Genomic DNA, 20,501 nt, shown 5'->3' with positions numbered 1-20,501 from the left:
TGTGGCCTAAACTACAATATCCAAAGTAGTTATCATTCCAAGGCTGCTTCATCTTACCTCCACAGGCTTTTACTTTTAAGGCAAGGACTACAAATTCACTCAAGAAGCAGCTTTCCACTGCTACAGTTTACAGCCAAGTATATTAAAGTGAAACCATCTTTATGTAACCTTAACAAGCTGAGCTACAAATTGGGGTAGCCAAAAAGTGGTGGGCTGTTTTCAAACTGCTCATTCTACAAGGGCAGGAAAATAAAGGGAACAATTAGGAATAGAAATTTCTTCAGCCACACCACTTCAGCCTTCTGTGCTGGAAAATCAATACCTTCAGTTAAAGAAGCAATGACAGATCAGGAGCATCTAAAACTTTGCTTGTGCTGTCATCCCCTCAGGTGTCTATGAACTGATTTTAACCAGGCCCATAAGAGTCTTTAGCTTCCCTCAGTCAAGCTCTGCGACTCAACAGAAAAGCTGTCTCCATCCTCAGCCCATTCAGAACAGCCACGATAGCCCTCCCCTCCCCCCTTTCACGGGTCTGAACCTGGGTGGCTGCGTCAGAGCAGCTAGTGCTTCCTCCTTGTCAGATCAGCGGTTTTCACAGAAAAGACCTGGCAGACCCCAAAACTGAGACAGGGGGTGGCAGGGCACCAGAAACTTCAATCCCAGCAGCCACAGAAGAGAAGCAGCACCTGCAGCTGCTCACTGATCCCTCCCACCCACCTCCTCAGCCTGCTACCTGATCCGTTGGGCCCAATGATGCAGTTGAATCTCATGAAGGGGCCGATAACCTGCAGCCCCCGCCATGATTTGAAATCCTTCATCTCCAGCAGTTTCAGGTAACCCATCCCTGCGGCGGTGGGGGAGGGGAAGCCGAAACCGTTAGCCTTTGAACTTCCCGCCCTGCACGAGATTTAAACACTCAACGCATATTTTTTACTGATTTTCCTTGCGGAGCAGAAGAAGGAAAAAATCTCACGGAGCGCGTGTGGGTAATTAGGGCGAACACAGCCGTAGGCCGCACTACCACTGCCCGCCACCACAGCCTCTCCTTTCTGGAGGCGACGCAAGACCCCACCAACAGCCCGCCGTCAACAGCCGCCCGCCTCGTGCCTGGAGCCACGCGGCCTCACGCGATTGGCCAGTGGAAGCGCGCGCGCGGAGGAAGGGGGCGGGGGCTGCCGTTCCCATGGCGACCCGTGTGTTGTGGTGTGCTCGGGCTGCTGTTAGCGCTCGCGCTCTGCTCCGGCCGTTGCCCGCGCGGCCCCTCTCGGCGCCATGCGCAAGCTGGGGCTGCAGCGAGACCTGCAGGAGGCGGCCGCCCTGGAGCGGCGGCGGCAGCGGGAGCTGCAGCGGCAGAGCCGCATCTTCAACGTCCGCGGCCGGACCACTGGGGTGAGGGCGCCGTCAGAGCCCCCGTCTAGGCCGCGGTGGAGCGAGGAGGCGGCAGCGGCGGTGGTGCCGCTGCCGCCCTGCTCCGACGTGCCCCGAGGAGACCAGTCCAAAGCGGGGGCCGCCCTGAGCAGCGCCTGGGGGCCGGGGCGGCTGGGCCCGGCCCCTGGGGGAGGATGGGCCCCGCGGCCGGCAGGCGGCCCCTCGGCGCCGCTTCGGTGACTGCTGGCAGGCGTATCGCCAGGCTGAGGGGGGGAGACGCGAAGAAACCCCCCGGCGCGCTTTTGAGAGGAGTGGTGCACTTTTAAAAGGTCGCTGGTGAAAGCGTGTCGATATTCTCTAGGCGTCATCAAGAATTATTTTTTTTGGCGGTTATCACGCGTGTGCGGCTTTGTGTGTGTAAGGGGGATTTGGGCTGGCTTACTGCTGTAGGGCTCAAGGGCAAGATTTGATTTCTCCTTAAAAGGAGAAAAACATCAAGCTCTGTGTTTCGGCATATGTGTAGGAGTTAACTTCATGGAGCATATTTTACTTTGGGGTAAGCCAGAAGCCTGCAGAGTCAGCAAACACAATGAGGAATAAAACAATAAATGATTTTTACCACTCTGCTGTGCTGAAACATCTCTCAGCTGTTTGATTCTCACTAGAAGGTAGGATCACTGCTGTGAGAGACCTGTTCCTGGAAGGGGTCCTGCAACTGCTCTAATTTTGTATCAGGCAAAATCTGACATTCATTCAGGTCACTTTTATGAATATAGAACTAATGTGTCTGACTTTGCCTGGAGTGGATGTGAGAGTGTGAATGTCATTCAGTCTGCAAAGGTCTGTGGGGCCAGTAACTTCAGTTCGGTGGTTACTGTCTTCAGTCATCTATGCATTCGTAACCTGAATGTTGGGGAGCTAAGTTGCATTACAGCTATTTAAATTCTGAAAGCAAAAGTCTGTGTAAGGATTTAGAACAGTTCAATTAATTTTCCTATAAGGTGTCCTAAGACCCAAGTTAGGAATGGGGAGGGCTGTGACGTGAAGTAAGTTTAAATTTTGTTTGTAAAGTGTTTTGAGTGCTCTATGCTGATGTACACATCATGTATAAATGTGGTATTAATTAGCGTTAGTGTATGCATGAACAGTTACCAAGTAGGACCAAATATAGAATTTGTGAAAATAAGTCCAATCTGTTGACTTCATTGGCCTGGTAGGATTGCAGCAGATGTCAGTTTGATCCATCTGGTAGTGGGTATTGCAACAAAACTCAATATGTCAGTGGAAGGATATCTTTATCTCATGTGCAACAGAGCCTTGGATTTATTACTGTGGCTTTTGCAACAGTCATCTTAGTTGCATAGCAAAGTAGCAGTTCCTGCTTAATGAACTGGACACATTATCTACCTCATACAGCATCCTGACACATGTGATAGCTAAGAGTACACTTAAACAGAAGGAGCTAATAACCTCTTTTAATGAGTATGGGATGGATATAGTAAGGCAGTTCAATTTTATCATCAGGAAACACACAGTTTCTCTATAAGATACCTTTCCTAGAGCCTTAAAAATTAAATGTAAAATATAGATTCTGTACTTTATCGAGCAATACTGATTTACACCATCAGCAAATCATTCCCAAATACTTTTGTCGAAGTAGCTTATCAGACAGGTTTTGATGGATCCATTCACATGAGACAAACGTCTAAAAAGAAGGAGAGTCCATTGGAGAAATTTTATAAATGTTTTGATTAAAAACATTAAATATACTGTATTCTTCAGCTGAGCAGTGACTGCTGACACAAGGGGCTATCTTGTGCTTTGAAATTAAGCCAAGTCCAAAGCATGGAGAGTCAACAAATCAATACAGAGATATAGTATATCTGTATTTCAGATGTGCTTTTAGAGTCTGCCTTCTCTTTTTTTTGTTGGGGGAGGGAGGTTGCTTTTGGTTTCATTTTTTTGTTTCCAGTTTAGCTGAGTGCTTGTCACTGACACAATTCAAAAATCATGTGTTAGAAAAGCACCACAGATTCTTCAGCAGAGACTGAGTAGTTTAAAAACACAGAGATAGTATACTGCCTGGAAAGCAGATTGGGAACCTAGAGGCTTTATTCTTTTCTTAACTGCTTACCTTGACTACCATATCTGTTTCCTCATCTGAGAAATGGAAAAATAATCTAAGATTTAGCTCTTTTCATTTACAGATTTAAGAATTTATTCTCACTAAATCAGTAATTTCCCAAAAGAGTTCAGCTGGGTAGTCCAAATGAAAATGAAAAATGACTCTCCATTTATATATGAATTATTATACATAAAGGCAAGTAGATTAGTAATTAGTCAGCTGCTTTAAGTGTTCATAGTAAGGAATTCATTATTTTAATGTCGTTAGCATCTCCCATTCTGTCTTAAAATCACCAATGTTTCAGCTATTCTTAGGGAAGGTATGGTCGAATGCTCAAGTTAAATCTGTAGCTTTGTGTGGCTAGAAATGGTCCTTTTATGGATGCATTCCCATCTACTGAAAGCTAGGATGGAGAGAATAGGAGAGAGCTGATAATGTAACTCTGAATTTGTACACACTAGTCAGTGTATTTACTTGCCTGTATTATTCCCAGAATATACTAATGGAGACTAAAAAAAATTTCTCTTAATACCATTTCCCATAATTCCATTGAGAGCTTAGTTTCTCAAATGAGACCTCTAAATGAGTTGATATTTAATGTCTACTATAGCATTGGTTTTGGACTTTATGCAGTACAAAGGTGTACTGTAGGATTTTTCATGGTTTTACCCTTGCCTAGAGTTTACAGATTTACCTCTTGACCTGATTGGTATAGTCAGTAGTCCATTACAGCATTAACAGCATGGTATGTTTAGGTCATTCTCTCTTGATCTGAACAGGGAATAACCATTTTTAGCCAAGGACTATCAAAATATTTTATCAAGTTGTTGAAGAATTATCATTTTTTTGGGTAATTTTTTTTTGAAGAGGTTAAGTGACTTGGCCAGTTAAAAATAAAATAAAATAAAATCCTGATTTCTGCACGTTTGTTTGCCTCCTTCTGTTAACAAACACAGGGCTCAAGTCTTCTGCATAAATGTAGGGGTATAATATCATTTGATATGCCTTAGGGTATTCTGCCTTTCTGAACTGCCACTCCAAGGATGTGAATATGCTGTACCATATCTGCCAGCTTGTTGCAGATATCTGCATGCATCTTAAATGGCACCCAACGCTGTGTTTTGGCAACTGAATCAAGCTCTCTCTGTCTTTCAGAGATAAGGCTGGAAAATTTCCTTCTATACTGCCTTATTTTTTCCATGTACATTTAGTGAACCAACTAATTTTTTTTTCAGTTGTGCACTATTATAACTTACTGTAATTTTGATGGTCTAAAACCTAAACTGCTTGATAAATGGAAGCAGAAAAACAAGAAACTAGGCAGAAATGCCAGATATAATGGGGAAAATGTATTCTGTGTAATGCAACTTAAAATATATATACTGTAGCTCTATATATCATGTAAATGTATCTTGTTCTGATTTCGCACAAAAATATACCAGTCATAATTAAAATGAGGCAAACAAACAAAAATACTGCCTCTTTGGATTTTTATCCCTATATGTTATTTACATTAAACAGTGATGTGTATGCACTCTGTTGGTAGTGGCTTTATATTTATCTCACAAAACTATAAATCAATATAATTTGGCAATGCCTGTTTTTAATACTTCAAACATAGTATCTCTTACAAAGCTTCTTTTTTCATTTTAATAGGTTGATAAAGATGCTTTGGATACCCAGATCAAGGAAAGAAAAATTCAAGAAGCAACTGAAAAAGCACAAAATGAAAAACTTGGTATTTTCATAAACAATGTTATATTTCTATTTACAGCTATATAGAAACAGTTTTACCATCTGTTTCTTTCTTCCCCCCACCCCTTGATATCCTTCAAACTGCCATATTTATTTCCAAACGGAGCTTATCTCCTCGAATCTTGCCAAATATAATAGCACAATTGTAGGCTTTTCTCTAAATTGGGACATACAAGCTGAATCCTATTATATTTCGTCCTACTTATGTTAACATATTTGCATTGATGGCCAGTATCTGTTTTCATCTGACTGTGTCTGAGGTACGGGCTCACATCACTGAATTTACACTGCCATGATTAAAGTGGTAGACGTTTCCTAACAGAAAGGCCAGGTTTTCACGGTGTTGTCTTTTAATAAATGCTGATAAATAGCCTTGTTTTAGAGACCTGAAGATACGGATGTTTTTTAAAAAACTGAATTAATTAATACTGTTCTCTTCAGAATAGTGGCAAAATTGTTTAATTGCTTTCTTGCTGAATTAGGCTGTGTTCTGTCTGGCTGTTCCTCAGTGAGGTCTTCTCTATAGATTATTTTTGCTAGAACCATGAGTCATGTACAGCAGGGCTGTGAGTAGGAGCTGTTGCTGAGTCAGAGCACATACCCATACAAATATTTCAACCACGTCCCTGACCTTGAAACCCCATGAGGCCCCCTGTGGTTGGAACATTTCTGTGGAATCATTTGTAAAGGGCCCACAGACTAACCTCTCTGGGTTTCAAGATGACTCAAATGTAGCTGCCAACTTCCATGTCGAGCTCCTGCTGCTGGTTGTGATTTTCCTGGCAGATACCTTGGCAGAATACCTGCCAGAATCTGACTCTTAGGAAACTGCCAGAAGCAATGTGTAATCTGGCAGAGAAAACAAAATTTCTTGTAAATTATATTTAAATGGTTAGATTATATACTTTCTTTACTAAATCAATTACAACATTTTGATTAAATGGGGAAGAGCTAAGCTCTTTCAAAAACTGTTAGTGTTAACTAATTTTTATTTTTAGTGAGGGGAAGAAAATGATTGAAACTATGAAACAATTACCTATATCCCTTCCATTTGAGAGCCCTATATTTTTGTTTCTTAATAGACAACTTAATGCATTTCAGTCATGACTTCAGGTCAGGAGTAGATGTGAAGAACTACTATACAGTACGTAGTGTTCATGTGTTCCAGCAGGGTGTTTTTGTTTTTTTATTGTTGTTGTTTTTAATGAAACCTCATAATTCTAGAAATTTGTATTCACTGTCTCTGTTTCACATGCTCACTTTCATTGTATTGTAACAAGATAATTGATTCCAAAAAAAAAAGAAAGAATTTTATAGTTGAATATAACTAACATTAAAGTGTTTATCAGATTCGTTCTTATAGATCAAATATTTTCCTAAAGTCTAAAAGTTTGAAGATTTATATTCTATTTACTTCTCTTAAATTTTTTTTTTTTTTCCATCTTACATGATACAGGTGCACTTCTGAGACCTGTAGTTTCACTCTGTCCATAATTTTTTCTCTAGCCAGTGAAATGAAGCAAAATGACAAGGTCATGTGTATGTTAGAAGAACGACAAAAAAAAGATATCAGAAATATAAATAAGGCTATCGGTGAATTTCGGAAGAATTTTCAGAAGCCAGAAACAAGACATGAATTTGACCTTTCCCATCCCCAAGCCCTAAAGAAGGATGCTCCTGCTCGACTATCAGACAGTGATCCTCGATGTGCTGTATCTGGCTTGCAGAAGTTTATGGGTGAAGATTTAAACTATGCTCAGAGGATGATATTTCAAAAGGAGCAATTAAGAGAATGGTCTCTTCAGCAACAGAGGGACTGGAAGAATGCATTAGCTGATAAAAAATTTTCAGGTAACAAAAGAAGACAAAAGGATTTTTTTTTTATCTGCTGTTTCGAAATTCTGGTGTATCTGACAAAACTATGGTATAGTCTAATACATCAGATTCTGGCATAGGAATATTTTAGTATATTCAGTATTGCAGCTTTTAGAAATGCTGCAACGGTTTTTACATTATAGCCTTTAATGTATTCAATATCTCAGTTAAGTTATCTGTATTTAATAACATGTGGTGACTGTATTATTACCTGCACTTCGTTTTTGTTATACAGCTCAAATGAAGAGTCAGGACATTTTGAATAAACATCTATATTTTGCATGTTAGAGGGTTTACTTCAGTAGGCCAAGTTGTCCAATTTCTAGTATTCTAGAGCAGACAAAATAATTCTGATTTTTTTTTTAAGTTTCTATCATGAAAAAGTATTTTTCTACAATACTTAACATACATTTTTCTCTTTTGTCTAAGTGTTAAAACAAGATGGGTTACATAATAAACTGATTTCTTGAGTCATCTGAAATTCATTCATCTTCAGTGGTAGGATATGGGAATAGTTATGTAATTCAGTTTAGTATATTTGTAGCTTCTCAGTCAGTAACTTTTTTTTTTTATAGTGGCATGTACATACAGCATGTCACATCCATGAATAATAACTAAATTTCATTTTAATCTAATTTAGATGATCTCTATGACAAGAATAGGATTGAACTTGACCGAAAGGCCATGGAACTACAAAGAACAGATGAAGAAATGAGACGTGCTGTTTGTGCAGTTACTAAAGATTTTAATAGAGCCCAGGTAAATTCACATTGTTCATCTTATTTTCCTTCTGTGTTTTTTTTTCTTTTTAAAAAGAAAAAAAAACAATGAGTAACTGTTCAATGAATAACGATATTGTGGGAAAGGTTTTTTAGCAGCTGAGTTCTAAGCTTGTTTCAGTAATCAAAAAATACGATTCATTCACTTCTTTATTTTCTACCAGGATCTAGTTATCCTCTGCCAGAATTCTCAGTCCTAGACCTTAGCTTGCTAACTAAAAGGCAGTCAGAACTCCCCAAGCTCTCAAAGACTTCTGGTCTGTAAATTCGGGTAGAGCAGAAGCCGCCCAAGCTTCTTTCTGGTTTTATATCTATCATCTGATGAACTTAGTACTCTGTGTCTGCTTGCTTATCTCTTTGCTTGTGTGGAAATACTACTATCAGTAACTTTGTCTTTATTGCTTATCTTAATGCCCCAACACCACCATTTTGGGCATTTTGACTGCTTCCTTGGTATTTGTTTTCATTGCTTATCGAACATGCTTCGGAACTTAAAGAATAGGCTCATGTCATGTTTTAGTATTTGCCTTAGTATTGTTATCTGACAGACTCCAGTACTTTGTCTTACTGCTATGGTACTTTTTATTTTATTTTATTTTATTTTCCCTCTCTGGTTCAGCTTACTCTTTCGTTATTTAGCATTGGTCTATATTTGCAGAATATTTTTCTTCAGTAACTAAGGTGAAAACTAAAATGGCTCTCACTAGGTTCTTCAAGTGGAATTATGCTGGTTGAGAGCCTCTAAGGAATTGTCAACATGCAAGCTTACACTTGTTAAAGAATATCTTCTTCAGCTGGAGTACAGGAGAAGTTACAAGGGCTGTGTGGACCCCTTTAGTTTGGTTAAACTATATGGCTTGAATTAGCTTTAAGTTTATTCAGTCACATCAAAATAAGCCAAACTTAAATTGCCTACATAAAATACGGTATCTTTTGGTTTAAATATATAGGTGCAAGCCTTTATGTAAATGTTGCTCAAGCCCTTGGAGGCACATCAGGTATGTAATTTTGCCTATGGCTAGCCCAAGCTAATTGAAAAGGGTTTTACTGCTTGAAGCCATGGCTACTGAACAGTGTTTTATGTGAATATCTACCAAAGTAACCAAAGTGGGTGGTGCACTTAGGAAAACAGTAGTATCCCAATTATTGTTATACCAGTTGATGCCAGGCAAAAGTTCCTAACTTTGTGGCAGTTTTTTTGTTTTGTTTAATGCTTGGGCATATACATTCTACTTCAGTTGTGTGCATATTAAATACACACAAAAACCTTTTTTTTCTTTGTTTTTCCTGACATAAGGACATAATAGTGGAGACTGTTGCCCCGATTTCCTTTTAGTTAACCCCTACTGTCCATTGCTATGCTCTAAAGGTTGGAGTTGCATCTCGCAGCTCTTCTTTTCGTTCATTCTCAGGTAGTTAGTTTACTGAGTTGTTAGACCATGATACCATTTTCAGTGTTGACTTTTATTGCTGAATGCTTGAGAAATTCTCCTCTTTTTCTCTGAAATGACGTGCTAGCATGGTTGTTGCTTTTCTTTATTACACATGGAAGCCAGAGTTCCAGGCTGCCAGGCCTCTGTGATGCTTTGTTTAAAAGAAGGCTATGTTACAGAGGGATTTTCTGTACATAGACCTCTTTCTCAAGGGACAAAAGTAGGGCATTCAGCCTGGAAATGAACTTCACAGAAGAAATCTCTGTATCTGACCTTGAGTATTTAGAACAGGAGACTCCAGCAGTTTCAGTGTTTTTAGTAGCCACTTTGAACACCTTAAGCTCTTGAGGGTGCAGTGTCACGTTGCATTTAATATCTACCTGTTGGCGATTGCCAAAAGATGAAGTTCTTTTTCTGTTCTCTAATTTCATTTGTTTCTGCTGTCTCTCTTGCATTGAATCTAATGATCACGAGCCTTTAGGATGCGTTTGATTATTTTTCATATCCAACGAAAAATTTACTCAGGTCTATGGAATGAACGACTGCTAGATCTGACTCAACGGAGAGAAGGCACAGTCCGAGGTGGCAGTAAAGGGAGGAAGAAAGCAAAATCATCCTTTCAAAGGCAAACCTCAGTTTACTCAGTTTGAGTAAATTTTGTATCAAGTATACTATGAGAATGCATCCTGAGAGAGGAAGAAAATCCCTAGAAGTTGGCTTTGGATCAGCCATTGTCTCCATGGCCATCATCTATGGTCCTTAAGTTTGCCAATATCTTTAGGGGATTTAAAAAAAAAAAAAAAAGTACTGAATATCCATAAGTAGTGAATCCTAGCAACTGACTGAAAATGTATCTCCGTTCAGCACAGCCTGCCTTCATTAGAGGATTTTATGTTGCCACCCCCTGTGACAGTGGTTTGACTCCCTCCAGTTGTAATAATACCATTGCCAGTAATTTTATTGCTGACAAGCTTATTCCTAATGGTTCTCCTTGCTCTTCTGGAATTAATGAGCATGACAATGAACTGATATGTTTGATGCTGTCTTTCCCAGTAGTGAAGGATTTTAAGTGTGTATGGGGGTTGGAAAATTAATGCTGTCTCCTCTCAGATATTCTCTCATCCAAGGATGTGTTAGCCAGGAAGAGAAGTATTGCTTTTGTCCTTGTTATAACAGAAGATTTTGACTACTAGCTTAAACTACCAGTTATTTCTACCGACATCATTCTTTCCTAAATGAGCAGTAATGTTTTCAATTTGGAAAGCCAGGTAACAGAAATGAAAGGTACCCTGAGTGCTGACTAGAGTTTTTACTTCTTTTTGATATACAGTTGTGATTCTGTAGCAGAATCTTACTGTTGCAGATACAGATTCCTTTCTAAGGATAGTAACACTTGGGAATCTCCAATTTAGCATTAAAGTGATAGATACACCAATTTTTGTTTCTGAAATCAGAAAAACAGAGTCGTCTTGCTTTATGTAGTACAGGACGTGAATCCTTTCCAAGACGTTTTGGAGACTATGCTGAGGAAATGAGAGGATGTGATTACTGAGGATTTCTAATTTAATCAGCTCATGTTTATAGACTTCCTACAATCTTGCAGACCTCACATAATCAGAACTTATTCCCAAACATACTACAGGAGCTTGATAGCTTTCCTGAGAATGTTATCGCAGGCATTTGCAGGGTAGGATGGTGTTACTCCCTTAACATTATGCCATCGTTAACACATCCAGATCATTAGCTACTTCAGAGAAATATTTTTTTCAGCCTTTGAGTAAATCATGAATTTGTCTTAACTGTGGAGTGCTTTTTCACCTAAATATAGAAGAAGAATGGTAACTGTCTATTGTTATTGTTCTTCAAAGTGTGTTGCGCAAATGTCTTTTTCATCACTTGCATCATATTCCTGATATTCAGCATCTAGAATCATCAGTATTTCAACATTTTTACCACATTTCAGGCATGAGGAAATTCAGTGCACAAACTGGTCTTTAACAGAGTTTGTTAACCAAAAGTTTTCAGCTTGAGTGTGTTGGAGTATCTGCATAATATAGCCCATGGAATTGTATTGATTGTGCAGATGAATAACATTTCTTTCAAAAGTTTCTATGAGCTTAGGCAGGTCAGTCTGGTCATTTGTGAGCCTTGTAGCTTAGTCACACTGCCTTCAGAAGCTGTGGTGCATTCCTTTAGCTCTGTATTGGCAGTAGTTAGTTCCTCGCACATTCAGAACTTGGCATTATTGTCAGCATGTGGAGTTCTGGCCTTGTAATATTGCTACCTGCTTTCTTCTTTTGCTTTATGACTTGTGAATCAATAGCAAAAGGAAACATTTAGTGCTAGGGAAGATCAAAATCAATGTAGATTAAAACAAATGCAGGAGAACGTATTTGTACTTCTGCTTTTTCCATGCTACACTGAATTTTTTTTTTTAATTTTTTTTTTTAGGGATTTGGTTTGGAAGGTGCATCAGATCTAGTCTGTGTTTAATGTCTTTCTTTTTGTATAGTCACTAATCATTATTTAAGAGGGCTATGTACATGGCTATGCACAGAGCTGGGGGTTTCCTCAAGTAAGGTTCCTAAACAGCTCAGAAAACTTTAGGCTCATCTTCTTACTGAGAACAGTAGAACTACAAACTCTAAATATCTATTGTGGATCTGTTGCTAGATCACTGTAAAGTGACCTTTAAAATAAAAAGTACACATTTTAAGCTTCAATAATTCTTCCTCATAGTCTGGTAATTATTTATAAAATCTAAGGTTCATCCAAAATGACTTTCTGTAAAATATAATTTACTTTAGGGCATTTCCGGAACTAAAATACTTGCTCAATAAATAGCTAAGCTAAAAGTACACATCCAGATACTCTGGTTCATTGTCTGAAAAGATCACAAGATTGAAAATCTCTGGGGTTTTGGGTGTCCATGTTGTCTTCCCCTCCCTCCCCCCCCACCATTGTAATCTCTTAGTTCCTCTAATAAATTATTATCAACTTTTCTAGAGAAAAAGAAAGCTTCAGGGAAATGCATTTTGGGCAAAAAAAAAAGCTTTAAATTTCTGGTAAAAACTGACTCATTGCCTTTAGTGAGATTAGAAGGTTACCTTTTGTTTTCAAAGGATTATTCCATGTGATGATAGCAGGGCTGATAACTGCTAGATCTGAAGTTGATATTTTGCCACTTTTAATTTGCTTGATTTATTTTAATTTCTCTAAAAGCAGAGATTGCTTTTCTTATTCCACAGTAGAGTGTACAGTCTTATTAAACAGCTGATAAGTATTTGTAAAATGGAGAGTTTTTTCATCATCTAAGTTTAACTGTAGTTCAGGCTGTTTATCACTCAAACTCAAAAAATGAGTTCTTGATATATTTATTTTTATTAGTTTGTTTGCATTCCAACCACTCGTGTTATTTTGATAGAAACCACCATGGCTAAGCTGTTTTCAGCTGTGGAGTTTATTAATCTAGGATATGGTACTTAGTATTATTTGTTATTTCTTCTTCTTCTCTCAGACCTCTGATAGGTCATTGTCCCTGTTTGACCAAAGAAAATAAATGTCACTTTTTGATAGTTAGCAGTTCTCCCAAGCATCAAGCCTGTAATCATTCAAATTCAAAATCCATAAATACAAACCTAGAGATGAACCCAAGTGTGCAGTCTCCTCTGGTGATATGGATTTTCTGCTGGAAAGCAGCTCTGCCGAGAAGGACCTGCGAGTGCTGGTGGACACCAAGTTAAGCATGAGGCAGCAATGTGCCCTTGTGGCCAAGAAGGCCAATGGTCTCCTGGGGTGCATCAGGAAGAGTGTTGCCAGCAGGTCGAGGCAGGTGATCCTCCCCCTCTACTCAGCCCTGGTGAGGCCACATCTGGAGTCCTGTGTCCAGTTCTGGGCTCCCCAGTACAAGAGGGATGTGGCACTACTGGAGTGAGTCCAGCGAAGGGCCACAAAGATGATTAGGGGACTGGAGCATCTCTCTTATGAGGAAAGACTGAGAGAGCTTGGCCTGTTTAGCCTGGAGAAGAGAAGGCTGAGAGGAGATCTTATCAACGTGTACAAGTATCTGAAGGGAGGGTGTCAAGAGGATGGGACCAGACTCTTTTCAGTGGTGCCCAGTGACAGGACGCGAGGCAACGGGCACAAACTGAAACACAGACAGTTCCATCTGAACATGAGGAAAAACTTTTTCACTGTGAGGGTGACAGAGCACTGGAACAGGTTTCCCAGAGAGGTTGTGGAGTCTCCTTCTCTGGAGATATTCAAAACCTGCCTGGATGCGATCCTGTGCAACGTGCTCTAGGTGACCCTGCTTGAGCAGGGGAGTTGGACTAGATGATCTCCAGAGGTCCCTTCCAACCTCAACCATTCTGTGATTCTGTGATTGCTGTGCTTGCTGAGGTAGGATTTTTCATCTGGATAACATTTGCAAAGCAACAAGTTCCTGTACTTCTGTCTAGATAGTCTGTCATTCTCACAGTTGCTTATGTTTTCTAATTATTCTGCCTATTCATTTTCCACTTAACTCTGTATGCCACAGAAGATTCTTTCACCTTCTATGACTTTATGCATAACCCTTCGAATTTTATTTGTCCTCCTCCACCTTTTAAATGTGTGCAGGCCAACTAGTGTACTACTAATCAGCAAGAAAACTACAGAGCTATTCTACTTGGCTTGAGAATATTCACTTTGGAAGATAATGATTTTAATTAGAGTATGAGACAGTCTTGGAGAAGCTGCAGAGGCAGAAATTCACTAGTCTGCTGCAATTGAAATACAATTGTAAAAAGACAGGTCTGGCAACCTCTCTGCACCATAGCAAGAAAGAGATTACCTGACCACCATTCAAATGGAACCCAGCATTGTGCATTGTTCTGTATGGTTTTGTTTACGCATTACAGGAGAACTGGGCAGGATTAGGAGTGGATGATGCTTAACATTGCCATTCTGCTTGGATTAGTTTACTTAGTCCAATTCTTCTATGGAAGGTAATTCCTTTAAAGTAAAATCATATTTCCAGTCTGGAGTTTAGTAAGAAGAAAACTTCCTTTGAATAAGGAATTATGATCTTATTGTGAGCATTAGGAACAGTGATTTGCATAGGAAATGCATATTATGTGAATGTATCTGTAGTATTAGAAATAACAATTTTATTCAAGGTTGCATTATGCATGGGCAGAGGGAATGGATTTAATGTTGTATGTTCAGGTGAAATTAATTTTTATGTAACTCTGGTTTTTCTTACAAAATAAAGTTATTTCCCCAAATTACTGTCTCTCTATGGTATGACAACATCAAAGAAATAAATCCTGTTAGATTTTTCAACCTTCTTAAACCACAAGACCATGACCATAGTAATCATATGTGATGCTGTTGACAGCTGTATGCAAGTTGGAAAGAAATGTATTATGATGTGCTAACTTTTCTTGCATTTTTTTAGTTATTATTTTCTCTTAGACACACTGTCAGTTCTCTCCTTTCACCAACTTTTAGGCTGCTGAACTAGCTGAGAGAAAAAAGCTAGAAAAGTGTCAAACAATGAAAGATGACATGGCTGAAATTTGCAGCCTCCTTCAAGGAGACTTACTCTCTGAAAACCCAGAACAAGCAGCGAGTTCCTTTGGTAGACATCGTGTGATGACAGATCGATGGAAGGGAATGAATCGCGATCAGCTGATGGCAATCCATTACTCTCAACAGCAACAAATTCTGGAGAAACTGGTATTTAAGCTTATGTGCATGTTTTGTACTCCTGGTTTTAATAGTATTATAGGCATGTTTGTAGAAGGACATATTTTTAAGATTGTCCTGCATATTCCATTTTAAAACTGTTTTCCATTGTTCTTAACTTCGCTCAGACTTTAATCATTTGGACTTAAAGCAGTGTGTCTACAAGAGACAGGAAATGTCAGGGAGCAGCAGGAGCCCTGAGGTTGGACTGGTAGGGGGGTTGCCCTGAAGCCCAGGACCAAGAGGACCAGGGCCCAGGGGAGTCTTGGGGCATGGCCTGTGGTCACTCAGCTCCAGGGAGCCAGGGAGCAGGGTCTTGCACAGCCCAAGGGCCAGGTTTCATAATGCTTGGCTTGGCTTGAGATGCCATGAGCTACCTGTGAGAGAGGAACAGGAGTGGGCTGCCCCATAGGGTAAGGGGAGTCAGGAGCTGAGGGTGACAGCAAGGCAGGCTGGGGCAGTGCCCTCACAGATGAGGGGGCACACCTACAGTACAGTGTCCAGTGATGCTGACTAGGTTCAGCTAAGAGTCTGAATGGGCAGAGAAGTCCATAATGATGAGGCAGGTTTGAGGTCAAGTCGGGAAGTCAAGCCTGCAAGGGTCAGGGTCTGGATCAATGGGGTACATGGTCAAACATAGGCATGACTGCGACATAGCTTAGGTAGAGACCAAGGGCAAGAGGCTCAACTTAAAAACAGCCGCAGAACAAAGGAAAGCAATCTCCAGGTGAGGCTCTTGAATATGTATTTTTTAAGACCTGATAGCAGCACTATTAAAATGGGCCCAGAGCTCAGGCAGCCAAACCCCCTGGAGAGCGAGGAGTGCATTCTAGGCCTTGACATAAAATTTCAGTAATAACAGTTCAGATATCTCCAAGACTAAGAAGAGGTGGAAGGACTGTTCTTTCACAATGTTCGTATTTCTCAAAGAAGTTGTCGCCGTTCCTTTTCATTCCTTTTCCTCCTTGTACCACCAGTGTGTTTTGAAGAGCAAACATGATATTTAGTGGTGAGCTTCATGTCAGGCATATGCCTTTGCCTTTTTTGCAAAAATCCGTTTGGATAGGGCAAGTTGTTAATGCTGATGAGGGATTTCAGTTGCTTAGTATTTAGCAGTCTCTAAAAATACTACTCATACTGCATATTTCATGCTCTTGAACGTTCCTGAATGCAATGAAATTTCCTTTCTGCCATCCCGCACAACTATGAAATATGTTTTGGGATGGAAAAAATAAACATTGTCAGTAATTGCTGCTCTAAAGGTGGTTAGAGGCAGGCAGTAGAAGTGAAGAACTCTGCTCTTCATGTGCTGTCATGAGTGTACAGGCTTAGGCATTGTGAAATAGGAAGCTGCTTATCTCATTCGCTCATCTGACATTGGTGGCTTAGTTGTTACACTGACTTGGCCATATTGTAAGCCACGCTGGTGAGGAACAAATGCTCCTGCTAACTTCTGAACTCCAGAAGTTTCAAATCTTGCTACCAAGTTCTAAAAAAATCCATCTTGCCCATCTGGGTTATTAGTGAGAACTGTTATGTCTGAGAGAGAGAGTAATCTTTTGATTAACTCTCTGACAGTACCTTACTTCTGCCAGGTAGCTGATCCTAAATTTCTTACTTTGTGCAAAGGTAGGAGTCTGTCTTGCTTCCAGGTAAAGGATAGCTTCCTAATCTGTAGCATCTCGCTTCTGCCTAATGCATGGGCTCCTGACTGGTTTGAAAATGTATACTTTTTCTCCCTATTTCAAATGCTACCCCTAGTGTTCAGTAAAGGTAAGCGGGTGGTGTGGATGAATTTACCAGTAAGACTTTTTGACTGTTTTGTCTTTGAACAAAGAGAAGATGAAGCATTTCTTTAATTACTATAGAGACTAAAAGAGGAAGAACACCAAAGAAATGCCGAATGGGACAGGCAACATATACAGGCTGCCAGAGCACAGTTGCTTTTAGAGCGACATCAGCAACGACAGAATCAAGAATGCCGCCGAGCTCTAGATAGCGTAAATGCAGTGCTATCCCAGGAGCAGAAATCAAAGTAAGTACAGAAAGGGAACTTTCTTCTTTTTGAAACTCTTGGCCATTGACACAGTAGTTCAACTTTCAGAGAACTTACTTGTAATAACTTTGTTATTTTTTAATAAACTTATTACAAGTTTAAGCTTTTTTAAAAAGCAACAATTTGGCCTAAGTGTGTGTTTCAGTACTATTAAAAAGATCTGTCTTCATAGAGTAGGTTATGATTTTTCTTGACTTACAGATAGGGAATAGTAGCCAAACTACTTAAATATACTCTATTGAGAACAGACAATTAAGTTTATGTAGATAGAGAATAAACACTATTAAACGCACAGAAAACTATATTACCAGCTGTAAAACAGTACACGTTTGTGTGTTTTATCTTAGTTTTATGGAACAAAAAAGGATGGGTATCTACTGACCTCAGTATAACTTCTAGTATCTAATGGCTCAGGGTTAAGCTAATGGCAGAAGCAGAGCTTTTCCATAGTGTATGACAAAACTAGATGGTTCTTTAGCTTACCACTGGATGGGTCTTGGTGGATAGGTCTTGCGTCTGCCCTGATGAGAAAGGGGAAAGATAAAGTGTTAAAGGGTGGGGTGGGGTAGGGGAATCAAACCAAGTGATTCAGTGTTCCAGCCATCCAATCTTTGATTTTTTTTTTTCCCCCCCCCTCACCCCCCATGCATCCCCCTACATTTTGCAAAAGAATTTCCAATACCTGATGCTTTCCTATTCTAAAAGCAAAAGTTCTGAATTGTGCTACTTCAGTTTTTCTTTGTGAGATTCGGGAAGGCTATTTTAGGAAGAGAAAAAGAATTACTATGCTATATTGAGACATGGCATACGTTTTGGAGATATCATTATATTTCATTCCAGTTCTAACAATTCTGAATGTTTACAAGTGTTTATGCATTACATCTTCTTTAGGTTTCTCAAGTAAACTTTATTATAATGAAAAAATTAAAATGCTTACTAACTGCATTTTTCATTTATTGCTAGGAACATGTATCTTAAAGAAGAAGCATATTCAAATTTTCCAACAGCCCAGTATTATGCACAATTTAATACAACCAGCCGATGACATTCTAGATACATCACTCTGAAATACATGCAAGTATGTAGAAAAATTAAAATTCTTAATTTAGCAACCCAGTGTGTGTGGGGGGGTTGGGTTTTTTTTTGTTTTTTTTTTTGTTTTTTTTTGTTCCCCATCCTGTTCAAACAGTGCACTGAAACTAGATAATGGTCTGTTAGAGCATGTTTATGCTAAGACAAAAATGTCGGAATCATTTTTAAACATGACAGCTTTTACCAAAAAGTACTGGTAGATAGTAGGTTGTTTGGCCATTGTGTCTCAGGCTTAAGTGCAGTATTTATATTATACATGCCTTTAGAAATCAATTTCTGGAAAGAAATTAAATTTTAAAATATAATGTTGCTTGATGCACCTTGGCCAGAGGGAATGCTACCTGGCATAGGTCATAGAAGCCACAAGGTTCTGTCACCTATGTGAGGGAAGAAAGATGACCTAGGCAGAAGGTTAAAAAATAAGCAGCCAGCAATAAAAGCAAGCAAAGAGGAGGAAATGGACAAGCTGGCCGGATGCATTCATTTTTTTTCCCCGAAAAGTAGGAACAAGAAGAGAAGATGTGGATAATTACTGAGGCAATGATAGCATTGAGGCATGATGCAAAAATGGAATGTGTGTTGCAGTAAGTGCATACGTGGGGGGAACGTATTCGTGTGTATACCATCATCCATTAGAAATAATGGAGAAAATTTGAGGACAGTATGCTTCTAGAGGAGAGTTTAGAGAGAATTTAAGACACGATGGAAGAAAGAAAAGAGCAGGTACATGCCAAACAAGATGACAGAGGAAGATCTCGGTGCATGCAGCGTAATTTGCAGAAGTGCTTTGCTTTCCATCATGGCTACAGAAGAGACTTACCAATGGAAGCATCAGTCAGTGGCATTTGTGAAATGGGGAAGTGAAACAGATGTGAAAGTAAAATATGGAGAAGCAAGGTAAGAAATTAACTCTGTAGCAGAGAAATGGATGATGGGGATATCCAGAAAATTAAATCCCAGAGGGAAAGAGAGAACATACAGAAGACTGGGAAAGGGATAGAAGACTTAATGATCTAAAACAGAAGAAAGTGAAAGAGATGACCAGACAGTCACATAAATACCTAAGACCTCTAAGAGATTGTGAACCCTTAGTTAAGAATGGATAGGCCATTCATGAGAGTAGATCCAGAAATAAGTACTTGTAGTTTGCTAGAATCTGGGGTGTAAAGTTGGAGTAAAAACATGATAATGATATTGGCATGGAATCCATTAATTGTCCTTGGTGTCAGGATAAGTGATAACTTCAAATTCTGCTGACATGGTTGAAGATGACTCCACAAAGCTAACTAGGAAAAACATTTAAAGAAACTGAGGCTGAGGTAAACTTTAGTGAATTATTATGATCTTTGTAAAAATAATGAATAATATATATGGTTCTCAAGATAGATATTATTAGGGCGGTTTAACTTAATTTTATGTTCTTGATCTGTATTTGATATGTCAGACTGACTTTTTTTCCCCCTTAAGTTAGTTACCTGACAGAAAAGTAAATAAAGAAAAAGTGTTGAAAACTTCATTGCCTTGTCTTCATTCATGCAACTCATGAGTAGGTGTTTGCGGACACTTGTGAAAGGTGTACAGTTTAAAATATGCTGGAGCTACTCAGGTGACATTTGAGCTTCCTCAAGGGAGGGCTATAAGATCAAATCCTTTTGTACTTAGTTATTCAATTTCATATCAACTTTTATATACATATGAAGACCCAAAGAGGAAACAGCTACACATGAATAAACTTTAGATAGAAATTCAAATATGAGGAATTTGACAGTTCCATAGCTGGGAAGGATTAGGCATTATGAAATTCCCCAGAAGATTTTGATGTCATCAGTCATATTTGCAAGAACAGTTTGCAAGAACTATACTGCATTCTACCTGTTGTTTCAGGTTACAAAAACTGAAAATGATTTTAGATGTTAAAAATAAAGCACAATCAAGTTGTATTAAACATGCTTAATGCAAAGTAAAAAAAGGTCTGATTTAATTACTGCTAATGTTTTATGCAAATTTATTTTATTTTGCACTGAAAAAAGCCATATTGTCAGTTGTCTGTCTCACCTGAGTAGAATAGCAAAGTGGTGGTGAGGTGGACTAATTGCACTAAACCTGTATGGCTGTATAACAAACAAAATGTTGACTGTTCTTTTCAGCTGTTACCTAAAGTTTCTTCGAGTGCTTTTGAAATATGTCATTCTCATAATCTTTACTGCTGAATATTGTAAGAAGTAGGTGAGATGTATTCAAAGAATGTTAACTGATTGGAGATGCTTTTTGAAGATTTTTTTTTTCCC

The 20,501-nt window shown here is 39.2% G+C and overlaps 2 protein-coding genes across 3 annotated transcripts in view; one reads left to right on the top strand and one right to left on the bottom strand.

Annotated features, from left to right (window-relative positions):
• SMC1B (structural maintenance of chromosomes 1B) overlaps positions 1 to 854 on the bottom strand; it is a 39,043-nt gene extending 38,189 nt beyond the window's left edge. The window contains exon 1 of one of the 2 annotated variants that reach the window (XM_026090180.1): positions 734 to 854. In XM_026090180.1, coding sequence (XP_025945965.1) covers positions 734 to 842 — 109 coding nt within the window. In that variant the 5' untranslated portion in view covers positions 843 to 854. The remainder of the gene's footprint in view (positions 1 to 733) is intronic. The other variant, XM_026090179.1, reaches the window with a different exon arrangement.
• A 376-nt stretch (positions 855 to 1,230) lies between these two features.
• Positions 1,231 to 18,194, top strand: RIBC2 (RIB43A domain with coiled-coils 2). Its single transcript, XM_026090182.1, has 7 exons — positions 1,231 to 1,389; positions 5,150 to 5,231; positions 6,755 to 7,099; positions 7,764 to 7,882; positions 14,829 to 15,056; positions 16,934 to 17,100; positions 18,085 to 18,194. Exons 1-7 carry the CDS (start codon positions 1,273 to 1,275, stop codon positions 18,164 to 18,166), a joined length of 1,140 nt encoding a protein of 379 aa, XP_025945967.1. The 5' UTR covers positions 1,231 to 1,272; the 3' UTR covers positions 18,167 to 18,194.
• The last annotated feature ends 2,307 nt before the right edge of the window (positions 18,195 to 20,501 follow it).

This window comes from Apteryx rowi, unplaced genomic scaffold, assembly GCF_003343035.1.
Source record: "Apteryx rowi isolate R43461 unplaced genomic scaffold, aptRow1 scaffold_852, whole genome shotgun sequence".
NCBI lineage: Eukaryota > Metazoa > Chordata > Aves > Apterygiformes > Apterygidae > Apteryx > Apteryx rowi.
The sequence above is the reverse complement of the archived record's forward strand: the minus strand, read 5'-3'. Positions and strand labels throughout refer to the sequence as shown.

What these genes read in the sequence shown, in the direction of transcription:
- RIBC2 (XM_026090182.1), top strand. Translation starts at nt 1,273, where the DNA reads ATGCGCAAGCTGGGGCTGCAGCGAGACCTGCAGGAGGCGGCCGCCCTG. An exon ending in AGCACAAAATGAAAAACTTG is followed by an intron (nt 5,232 to 6,754) that starts GTATTTTCATAA and finishes TTTTTTCTCTAG; the next exon opens with CCAGTGAAATGAAGCAAAAT. An exon ending in TCCCAGGAGCAGAAATCAAA is followed by an intron (nt 17,101 to 18,084) that starts GTAAGTACAGAA and finishes ATTTATTGCTAG; the next exon opens with GAACATGTATCTTAAAGAAG.